At 43.2% G+C, this 12,263-nt stretch overlaps 1 protein-coding gene across 9 annotated transcripts in view; it reads left to right on the top strand.

Annotated features, from left to right (window-relative positions):
• The window catches only part of ptprh.L (protein tyrosine phosphatase, receptor type H L homeolog), a 118,894-nt gene that overhangs the window by 65,934 nt on the left and 40,697 nt on the right, over positions 1 to 12,263 (top strand). For 6 of the 9 annotated variants that reach the window (XM_018226382.2, XM_041569630.1, XM_041569631.1 and 3 more), the window contains exons 4-5: positions 8,967 to 9,236; positions 11,012 to 11,281. The exons of 1 other annotated variant lie outside the window; for it this stretch is intronic. In XM_018226382.2, the coding sequence (XP_018081871.2) occupies positions 8,967 to 9,236; positions 11,012 to 11,281 (540 nt within the window). The remainder of the gene's footprint in view (positions 1 to 8,966; positions 9,237 to 11,011; positions 11,282 to 12,263) is intronic. 2 more of the 9 variants (XM_041569629.1, XM_041569628.1) reach the window with 2 other exon arrangements.

The following is a 12,263-nucleotide window of genomic DNA, read 5'->3' as shown; positions in this document are numbered from 1 at the left end:
TAAATTGTGCAAAGTATATTCTGTGTAAAATAATATTTCTGGACTTGTAGTTCTATTAATCTTCAGCACTGAAACAGTTAATTGCTGAAGACCTTGCTGGGCTTGCAGTTTCCCTCCCACAGGAAGAAGAAAGATTCCTGCCACCAATAGGAGAGCAGCTTTCAGACTGAGGAGTTGCAGCCAATGAGAGAAAGACTGACTTCTGAAAGAAGGAAAAGGAAGAGGGAGAACTTCCAGGAAGGCAGAGGAGATCTGAGGCAGATAGAGATATACCAAGAGCTGTGCTGCATGTGAGAAGGAATCCTCTCTTCACAGGGACCAGTGACTGTCTGCTATCTGAAGAGGAGTGTTACAGATCACATCACATGGTGACTGCTTAGTCTGCTCAATATCTGGAGAAACTGTAAGCAGTTTTCAGTGAGTGCTACCTGTTGTTTTTGACTCTCACTTAATCAGGCATTGCAGGGCTTTATACAAGCCAGTAACAATTAGGACTAGAGACAGGACTTTTATATCTGCCTGCCTGCAATCCATTCTGAAGGGTAAAGGCCTATTTGGAGAGGATTATTCATATATCACCAATATTCATATATCGCCAATAATTCAGCTTGTGTCATTTCCTGCGTGTGCTCTCCTGAGTGAAGCCTCCCACTACAGCCTGGTGGATCACAACTACTGTTTATTTGCCTTGTGGATTACAAATACTGGTTTATATATGAGCTCCAACTGCCGGCCTTACTGCTATTATTAACACTGGCCAGTGTTCAGGGAATTTGACTTAAACATTATCTGAGTTGACTAGATCAGTCTGTTTATTATTCATTGTCATTTTCTAACATTTGATATTACATTAGTGGTATAACTGTGTGTTCAGATGCTTTGACTTATTTGTTGAAACATATTGCTAAAAGAGAGATTGTTCAATTTATCCTTATTACTGGGTCTTCGGATCTGATAAAAGTGCTTGCATTTACACTGCTGGTTTATGTGTATCACTGGGGGTTGTGGGTGTCACCAGAGGTGGACGAGAGCAGGACCCATCTAACACAGCTACACCTACGGGTGCGCTACATTTGGGGGCTCGTCCGGGATCCTTGCTCCGCCCAGAACTCCGCCCCTATTTCCCTAGACCAAGTGTTAAAGTGATATGGAAGGCAAAATGAACCCAGAAACCGCTGCAAAGTGGTGTAAACAGCACAATGCTCAGCCAGAACACTGCTTAGTTTTCATGTTGCCAGACACTGAATGGACTGAAATACAAATACGTCAAGTAGCTGAGTCCTTACCAGTGGTTGGCCGTGGATTCATATTAGACAGCATCATGGATACTGCTGAACACAAGACTCTAGCTTTATTAGAATGGAGAAATCCCTTGGTGCATGAACAAATACCTCCGAGTGTGTCAGGTCCAGGAGAGAATGTAGTCCATGTGATATTCCCTAAAAGGGGCACTACTTCACTAGTAGAAGGAATACCTGTGGAAACAGTACCGCCTTCTACAACAGAGGTTGAATTTTCACTACCCAGTAATGCCATAGGACCAGAAGTTCTGAATGCTTTGGGGAGTCTTGTAGAAAAATGCCTGAAGCCTACACAGCCATTTACTGGATTTGGGTACCCGCAAGTTACGTTTCTTTTTCCGGCAAGCAACCCACCCCTCAGGGAGAGGAAGACTTTGAATCCTGGATGGATCAGGCTTCACAGGCCATAGAAGAATGGGACATTCCGGAACCCCCAAAAAAAACAAAGAATTGCTGAAAGTTTAAAAGGATTAGCTGCTGACACCATACGCCAACTTAAAGATGAGCAAGTATGATTGTACATCTAAAGACTATTTAGAAGTGCTGCATGATGTGTTCGGGAGAACAGAGAAGGCTTGTGACCTTCTGTACCAGTTTGAGCATACATACCAAGAGGTTGGTGAAAAGCTATCTGATTATATTAATCGCTTAGACAAAATACTCCACCAGATCATCCTAAAGAAGGGAGTGGACCCAAAAGTAGCAGATCAGGTGCGGATTGGTCAGATTTTGCAAGGAGCTCAAGCTCTGGATCCCATTATGTGGAAACTGAGGATGAGAGGCAGAAGAGAAACTCTCACCTATTCACAGTTGGTCAAAGAAGTGAGGGAAGAGGAAGCACTGCTGGAAGCCAAATCTCAGACTTCAACTCAAGTTGCAAGCAGAAGTAAGCCGGAGCTTGCTACAGTACATACCACCCAAACAGGAGGCATGGTCCCAAATGTTGTGAGTACTGAGGTGTCACAGCTACAAGCACAAGTGTCTACACTAACAGAAGCAATAACCCAAGTTACCAGATCCGTTGCAGAGTTGCAGAAGATTGTGGTAGTTTTAGCGGAAGGGAAGGATACCCCTGCAAAAGCACTTACAATGAGACCTAAGGGAGAATCTGCAAAGCCCAGATCCATAGCTATTTCTGGATTTTGTTTCCGCTGTGGAGAAACAGGGCATATAAAGCGACAATGTCCTAATGCTGAAAACTTGCGAAAAGTAAATGAACTGCTATTGGCAAGTGCGATGCAGGAAAACTTCAGAGGGCCTCAGTGAAGGAGTCAGCTGAGCGCCCAGTTAAAAAGAACTCCATGAAGTCTAACAGAAACAGAAGTCTTAAAGGACCTAATCTTCTAAATGTTTCTAGCAGGGAAAAGGAGAAAATATCCACTGTGGCCCCTTCCAGTTCATCTAAGTCAGTTGGCAAATGTGGAAAACCAGCGCGGCAAGAGTCTCTGCATCAAAACTCACCAAGAATTACTACAAAAAAAATCCTGTCCCCAAATAGAAGCTTTAAAAGGCGGGAAGCGACCAACTGTTCCTGAAAACCATGCTGACTGTCGCACTGCTGAGCAGCACAGAAAAGAGAAACTACCTGAAGGCTTAGTGGGACTTTCTCCTATAGTAACAGTAAAGATAGAAGACGTGTACAGTAAGGCACTACTGGATACTGGTGCACAAATCACTATCCTGTTTAGAGATTTCTACCATAAACATTTAAAGCATTTGCCTCTTTTGAAGCTAGAAGACTTGCAGATCTGGGGACTAAGTGATACTAAGTTTCCCTATGATGGCTATGTCTCACTGAAGCTAGAATTTCCCAGCTCGGTGGTGGGGTCAACAGAAGTTTTGAAACTCTCGCTGTTGTGTGTCCAAGACCAAAAGAAAAAAGTATAGCTTCTATTTTAGTGGGGACCAACACTGACCTTGTCAGGAGAATGCTGAAGCCTCAGCTAACTCAAGAACATCCAACACTACATCCACTTCTGAGACCAGCATTTTGTGCCCTTCAGGAGGAAAAGGACAACAAGATAGAGGAAATAGGACATGTATGGACACTATCTGGGAAAGAGTATGAAATACTCCCTGGTCATGTCAAGTGTTTCAAAGCCAAATTAAGGATGTGTGGGCAAGCAGCCACATCTCATCTTATGATGGAAATGGATCCACAATTACAACTGCCACCTGGACTTGAGTTAGTACCAGAAATCTGGCCTGTTGACAAGCTGAAACATCCTTGTGATACTGTGTCTGTGGGACTGACAAATAAAGGAAGTAACCCTATTGTTCTTGGCTCACAAGTGCATTTGGGTAATGTATACGCTGCCACTCCCTTACCTGCTTCTGTTTTGACAAGTGATAAAGGTAACGCAAAACAGTTGAAGCTGGAAGATGTTGATATAGGAGGTGGTCTGATGACACCTGAATGGGTAGCCAGAGTAAAAAAGATGTTGATAAAGAGGAGGAATTGTTTCTCCACCAGTGAGCTTGATGTGGGGTGTGCAAGAAGTGCACAACACCGTATAAGATTAAAAGAAGACCGACCATTCAGAGAACGTTCCAGAAGGGTTGCTCCAGGTGATTTGGAGGACTTGAGAAAACATTTGGAAGATCTCAAAGCGGCCGGAATAATTAAAGAGTCAAGAAGCCCATACGCTTCTCCCATTGTTGTTGTCAGAAAGAAGAATGGATCAATTCGCATGTGTGTGGATTATCGCACTCTGAATCAGCGAACCATTCCTGACCAGTACACCACACCTAGAATCGAAGATGCTCTTAATTGCCTGGTGGGCAGCAAATGGTTCAGTGTGTTAGACTTGAGGAGTGGATACTACCAAATTCCTATGCACCCTGAAGATAAGGAAAAAACTGCATTCATTACTCCTTTGGGATTTTTCGAATTTGATCGCTTGCCTCAAGGTCTCTCAGGTGCTCCTGCAACTTTCCAGAGGATCATGGAAAAAAACAGTTGGGGATATGCACCTCCTGGAAGTCCTAGTCTACCTCGATGACCTTATTGTCTTTGGGAAGACACTAGAGGAGCATGAACAGAGGCTGATGAAAGTACTAGACAGACTTGAGAAGGAAGGGCTGAAGTTGTCCCTGGATAAATGTAAGTTTTTCCAATCTTCAGTGACCTATGTGGGACATGTGGTATCTGCAGAGGGAATATCAACTGATCCCAGCAAAATTGAAGCTGTGACATCTTGGCCCAGACCCAGAACCATCACAGAACTGCGGTCTTTTCTTGGGTTTTGTGGTTATTATAGGAGGTTTGTGGAAGGGTTCTCAAAAGCAGCTAGACCACTCAACCAACTGCTGCAAAATGATATAGTTGATGAAACTGATGAAGACTTTCTGTTGAAGAAGCCAAAGGGACCAAGGAATTCTAAAGAGTTCATTGAGAACCGTTGGACTCCTGAGTGTGAAGAGGCATTTGAACAGCTTAAGTATTGTCTCACACATGCCCCAGTACTGGCTTATGCTGATTCAAGAAAGCCATATACTTTACATGTTGATGCTAGCAGAGAAGGTTTGGGAGGAGTCCTTTACCAGGAGCATGACAAGAAACTGAGACCTGTAGCCTTTATCAGCCGAAGTTTATCTCCAACAGAGAGAAACTACCCTGCACACAAATTGGAATTCCTAGCTCTGAAGTGGGCTGTGGTTGACAAGCTACATGACTACCTTTATGGAGCTGATTTCGAAGTTCAGACTGATAACAACCCTTTAACATATATCCAGACCACTGCAAAGTTAGATGCTACTGGACATAGATGGATGGCTGCTTTATCCAACTACAACTTCAGTTTAAAATATCGTCCAGGACATCAGAATGGGGATGCTGATGGTTTGTCAAGAAGGCCACATGCAGACTCACACCCTGAGGATGAGTGGGTGGAAATTCCAGCACCAGGAGTGAGAGCTATGTGCCAGATGGTAGCTTACTGTCAGCAAACTGAATGTTGGGCCCAGAAGCTGGGTTTGCCAGGTCCAAGCATACCCCAAGCCTACTGTAATCTTGTAACATTGCAATGTTACTCTTTACCAGCTTTGAGCAACAGTAATCTCAGGAGAGACCAGAGAGAAGACCCCCTCGGACAGTTAGTTGTTGCTGCTTTGGAGAATAAAAGGGTTGAGATACTTCATACAGATTCTCATCCACTAGCAAGACTCCTAGCAAAAGAATGGCACAGACTACAGATACGAAATGGACTAGTGTATAGAAGGTCCCCTAGTGTTCTTGACAATGAAAAGTGGCAATTGCTGCTTCCCCGAAAGTATCAAGAAGTGGTACTTCAGTCATTACATGATGAACATGGCCATCTTGGCTATGACAAAACTCTGGGACTTGTAAGAGACAGATTCTACTGGCCATGTATGAAACAGGATGTTGAGGATTATTGTCGTTCATGTCTTCGCTGCATCCAGAGAAAGACTCTGCCCACTAGAGCTGCCCCATTAGGTAAAATGGAGAGTAGTGGACCTATGGAACTTGTCTGTATAGACTTTCTGTGCATTGAACCCGATGAAGGTGGAATCAGCAATGTGCTGGTAGTGACGGATCACTATACCAGATATGCTCAGGCATTCCCAGCTCGTGACCAAAAAGCTGTTACAGTGGCCAAGCTACTGGTTGAAAAGTTCTTTGTACATTATGGCCTGCCAAAAAGAATACACTCTGATCAAGGGCGTGACTTTGAAAGCAAACTCATTTATGAACTACTTACGCTTCTGGGAGTTCTAAAGAGTCGTACATCTCCTTATCACCCTCAAGGTGATCCTCAGCCAGAGCGTTTCAATAGAACTTTGCTAGATATGTTAGGAACATTGTCTGCTGAGAAGAAGAGCCAATGGAGTAGACATGTGGCTACAGTAGTGCATGCTTATAATAGCACTAAGAATGATGCTACGGGATTTTCACCCTACTTCCTAATGTTTGGAAGGGAAGCTCGTCTTCCTGTTGATTTGACTTTTGGAGTTACAGCTGATGATACTCCTTTACGATCTCATGCCAGTTATGTAGAAAGGCTCAAGAAGAACCTCAAAGAAGCTTATGATCTAGCTGAACATGCAAGTGGACAGAGACATCAGCGGAACAAAGCTCACTATGACAAGAAGGTGAAATGTCATGATTTGCAGCCTGGTGATAGAGTTCTGTTGAGAAATTTGGGCTTGCCTGGTAAGCACAAACTAGCTAATCGTTGGGGCTCTGAGATCTACATTATTTGCTCTCAGCTACCTAACATTCCAGTCTATCAAGTCCGCCCTGAAGGTAAAGAAGGTCCTATAAAAACCTGGCACCGCAATAATTTAATGCCTTTGGCAGAGTCAGTGAGATTTATAAATTCTGAACCTACAATGCCTCAGCGCAAACCTAACTTGAGACGATCTAGAAGATTAAGACGGAGACAAGATACTCTTCCTGCTATTCAACACTCAGGTACTTCCCCAGAAGAGGAAGAAGACAGTGAGGATGAATGGGGATTGGATGGACTTTTTGATGACAACATTCAAGATTCCATTAACAGTAATCTCAATGCAGATGCATCAGAATTCATCCCATGTCACACTGAACAACCAGTTTCTAGCAATAGACTGACAAATGTTTCCATGCCTCAGGCAGGACTCAATGTCACTGGAAGTCTTGACAGTAATCCTGATGGCAACTGTACAGTGTTGGAGAAACAGAGTGAGGATGTTCAAGACGAAATTTTAGAAGAAGACAACATAACAGCTGAAAGCTTAGACATTGATCAACCCCCAGAACTAAGTTCTCCTGTCAATATCTTTGAACCAAGGCCTCAGAGATTGGTGAAACCCCCACAGAGACTCACATATGATACTTTGGGGAATAATACTCAAGAGCCTGTGGTCACTGCTCATCGTAGAATCTACGCCCATGTTCCCTCCACTTTCTACTCAGTTGGTGACACTACACCTCAGCTGATTTCTACAGTTGTGATACCATATTATAAAACAGCGGTTGAGTTAATGGTACATTAATGTTATAATTGTATTTGATGTTAAATTACTTTTTGACTTGGGAGGACCCAAGTATTTTCAGTGGGGGGAGAGTGTAGCCATCCTGCTAACATGGCTATTATTTAAATTGTGCAAAGTATATTCTGTGTAAAATAATATTTCTGGACTTGTAGTTCTATTAATCTTCAGCACTGAAACAGTTAATTGCTGAAGACCTTGCTGGGCTTGCAGTTTCCCTCCCACAGGAAGAAGAAAGATTCCTGCCACCAATAGGAGAGCAGCTTTCAGACTGAGGAGTTGCAGCCAATGAGAGAAAGACTGACTTCTGAAAGAAGAAAAAGGAAGAGGGAGAACTTCCAGGAAGGCAGAGGAGATCTGAGGCAGATAGAGATATACCAAGAGCTGTGCTGCATGTGAGAAGGAATCCTCTCTTCACAGGGACCAGTGACTGTCTGCTATCTGAAGAGGAGTGTTACAGATCACATCACATGGTGACTGCTTAGTCTGCTCAATATCTGGAGAAACTGTAAGCAGTTTTCAGTGAGTGCTACCTGTTGATTTTGACTCTCACTTAATCAGGCATTGCAGGGCTTTATACAAGCCAGTAACAATTAGGACTAGAGACAGGACTTTTATATCTGCCTGCCTGCAATCCATTCTGAAGGGTAAAGGCCTATTTGGAGAGGATTATTCATATATCACCAATATTCATATATCGCCAATAATTCAGCTTGTGTCATTTCCTGCGTGTGCTCTCCTGAGTGAAGCCTCCCACTACAGCCTGGTGGATCACAACTACTGTTTATTTGCCTTGTGGATTACAAATACTGGTTTATATATGAGCTCCAACTGCCGGCCTTACTGCTATTATTAACACTGGCCAGTGTTCAGGGAATTTGACTTAAACATTATCTGAGTTGACTAGATCAGTCTGTTTATTATTCATTGTCATTTTCTAACATTTGATATTACATTAGTGGTATAACTGTGTGTTCAGATGCTTTGACTTATTTGTTGAAACATATTGCTAAAAGAGAGATTGTTCAATTTATCCTTATTACTGGGTCTTCGGATCTGATAAGTGCTTGCATTTACACTGCTGGTTTATGTGTATCACTGGGGGTTGTGGGTGTCACCAGAGGTGGACGAGAGCAGGACCCATCTAACACAGCTACACCTACGGGTGCGCTACACATATAATAGTGACGAATCTCCACTGAGACTTACTATGGTTTTCTGCAATTTTGTGCATATTTTTAAATGATTATTTATGTATTCCAGTCATAAATCACAATTGTGTACAGTCACATAAAATCAATCTAAATAATTGTTGAATTGCCATTTCCAGGCAGTTTAAAGCCAATTGAGCAAACATGTTTGTCACATTTTCCCAGAAAAATACAATTGCCAAAATTCTGAGGATAAGATTTCCATTGACTTCGAGGGTATCAAAAGGGGTTTCAGCTAGTGGTATTTCATTTTTTTAACCCCTTTGTATTAAATTATGCAAAATCAAGGAATTAAAATTGTGATTCCTTTCCACTATGTTTTGTGATTTTGCAGTCGTGACCAGCCACAAGTTTTGAAAAATAGCCCCTATGGGCTAAGCAACTCTGTCTGGACAAATAATCATGTGAAGATAAAAAGATGATTAATAACTGATTTTAACTTTGATCTTTACTTTCTCAGAACCCTCACCTGTACAAAATGTGGCCGTTACAGGCCAAACAACTACTTCAGTGAATTTATCATGGGCCCTTCCTACTGATACCAACAGCAGCACTTATACATATGTGATCGTGGTGGTGTCTGATGGTGTCACAGTTTTGAAGACGACTAGTAACACCAACAGTACAGAAGTGAAAGATCTGAAAGCGGGAGTAACCTACTCATTCTCTGTATATACTGTGACACGGGATAAAATAGAAAGTTCTGCTGTATCTGTCAAGGCCACAACAAGTAGGTCCAACTTTTTGTTTTGTGATTGTTGTGTGTAGAAAGCAAATAATGTAAATATGTGTGTGATTCCAAGTATGTGTTGTGTCAGGATTCATGTATTACATGTAGAGCGTGTAGGGTAAGGGCAAACATATGATGTAATTTCCCTTAACTAATGAACTTCCTTCTTTCCATAAAATTAGCCTTGAATTCTTGTGTCTGGCATGTGCCACCACTGTCATTAATATTGTCACCTTTAGTAACCACTGATCTGTAAATATGTGGGTAACTCTGTGTATGTGCTGTGTTAGGATTCATACATTAAGATAAGTGATGTGCGCAGGGCCGTAACTAGGGGTAGGCAGAGTAGGCACGTGCCTAGTGCGCAAAGCTGAGGGGGCGCTAGGCACGTACCTGCTCTGTCGCCTACCCCGTGTCCGGTCCCGTCTCTCCTCGACTGGCGCTGGCGTAAATGCGCTTCTGCGCATGCGCGCGCACATTTCGCGCATGCACAGTCGAGCGCGCGCAGAGCCTGCGCCTTGGCCCGCCAGGCTGCCTAGGGCGCCTGGCCGGGTTGGCCCGGCTCTGGATGTGCGGGTGTAGGAAAACTCAACCCACACCTCACCCGACCTGATCCCGCCTGCACCCGCCTCCTCCCCTCTATTTATAGAGCAATGGCGACCCAACCCGCAGATGATGTCACAAAAGGGGTGGGCAAGTGTGAGCCTATAAAACAGGAAGCTGGCAGTGTAAGGCAGTACGGGGGGAAGTGCAGGCAGAAGAGCCCAACACCAAACCGCCTGCGACCCACAAATGGCGTGCTGAGGTCAGCCCAAACCCGTCCGACCCATGGGTATCGGCTCAGCCTGCACATCATTAATTAACATACTGTATATGTATGTATGTTAGGATTGTTATTGTTAGATGTGTCTATAAAGTTGTGGAATGATTTTGTGAGCATGTGTTGCCGAATGGAAAATTCACTCACTTAATTTGAGTTACACTGGGTGCAACAAAATAAGGCTGTGAAATGATGGCACTAGTCTGATGGCGTTACTCTGAAATTAAATGTAAATATGCGCACCTTTATAAGTGAGTCATCAGAGCTTTCTAACAGATTCAAGACTAAGACATGTAGAAATCATTCAAGTGTAAGGATAACAACAGAGACTTATTTAACACAATTTTTACAGTTTATTATTTCTTTTTTTTGGAGTAAAATATTTTCCAAGCCGATATAGCTATGCCTATGATGGGCACATTTATCAAATCATGTGCAGTTATGCAAAAACAAAAATTGCATATAATAGTGACTAATCTCCACTGAGACTTCCCATGGTTTTCTGCAATTTTGTGCATATTTTTAAATGATTATTTATGTATTCCAGTCATAAATCACAATTGTGTACAGTCACATAAAATCAATCTAAATAATTGTTGAATTGCCATTTCCAGGCAGTTTAAAGCCAATTGAGCAAACATGTTTGTCGCATTTTCCCAGAAAAATACAATTGCCAAAATTCTGAGGATAAGCTTTCCATTGACTTCGAGGGTATCAAAAGGGGTTTCAGCTAGTGGTATTTCATTTTTTTAACCCCTTTGTATTAAATTATGCAAAATCAAGGAATTAAAATTGTGATTCCTTTCCACTATGTTTTGTGATTTTGCAGTCGTGACCAGCCACAAGTTTTGAAAAATAGCCCCTATGGGCTAAGCAACTCTGTCTGGACAAATAATCATGTGAAGATAAAAAGATGATTAATAACTGATTTTAACTTTGATCTTTACTTTCTCAGAACCCTCACCTGTACAAAATGTGACCGTAACAGGCCAAACAACTACTTCAGTGAATTTATCATGGGCCCTTCCTACTGATACCAACAGCAGCAATTATACATATGTGATCGTGGTGGTGTCTGATGGTGTCACAGTTTTGAACACGACTAGTAACACCAACAGTACAGAAGTGAAAGATCTGAAAGCGGGAGTAACCTACTCATTCTCTGTATATACTGTGACATGGGATAAAATAGAAAGTTCTGCTGTATCTGTCAAGGCCACAACAAGTAGGTCCAACTTTTTGTTTTGTGATTGTTGTGTGTAGAAAGCAAATAATGTAAATATGTGTGTAATTCTATGTATGTGTTGTGTCAGGATTCATGTATTACATGTAGAGCGTGTAGGGTAAGGGCAAACATATGATGTAATTTCCCTTAACTAATGAACTTCCTTCTTTCCATAAAATTAGCCTTGAATTCTTGTGTCTGGCATGTGCCACCACTGTCATTAATATTGTCACCTTTAGTAACCACTGATCTGTAAATATGTGGGTAACTCTGTGTATGTGCTGTGTTAGGATTCATACATTAAGATAAGTGATGTGCGCAGGGCCGGAACTAGGGGTAGGCAGAGTAGGCACGTGCCTAGGGCGCAAAGCTGAGGGGGCGCTAGGCTAGTACCTGCTCTGTCGCCTACCCCGTGTCCGGTCCCATCTCTCCTCGACTGGCGCTGGCGTAAATGCGCTTCTGCGCATGCGCGCGCACATTTTGCGCATGCGCACTGGAGCGCATGCACAGTCAAGCGCGCGCAGAGCCTGCGCCTTGGCCCGCCAGGCTGCCTAGGGCGCCTGGCCGGGTTGGCCCGGCTCTGGATGTGCGGGTCGAGGAAAACTCAACCCACACCTCACCCGACCTGATCCCGCCTGCACCCGCCTCCTCCCCTCTATTTATAGAGCAATGGCAACCCAACCCGCAGATGATGTCACAAAAGGGGTGGGCAAGTGTGAGCCTATAAAACAGGAAGCTGGCAGTGTAAGGCAGTACGGGGGGAAGTGCAGGCAGAAGAGCTCAACACCAAACCGCCTGCGACCCACAAATGGCGTGCTGAGGTCAGCCCAAACCCGTCCGACCCATGGGTATTGGCTCAGCCTGCACATCATTAATTAACATACTGTATATGTATGTATGTTAGGATTGTTATTGTTAGATGTGTCTATAAAGTTGTGGAATGATTTTGTGAGCATGTGTTGCCGAATGGAAAATGCACTCA

This window comes from Xenopus laevis, chromosome 7L (genome assembly GCF_017654675.1).
Source record: "Xenopus laevis strain J_2021 chromosome 7L, Xenopus_laevis_v10.1, whole genome shotgun sequence".
NCBI lineage: Eukaryota > Metazoa > Chordata > Amphibia > Anura > Pipidae > Xenopus > Xenopus laevis.
Note: the sequence above shows the minus strand (reverse complement) of the source record. Positions and strands in the feature narration are given on the sequence as shown.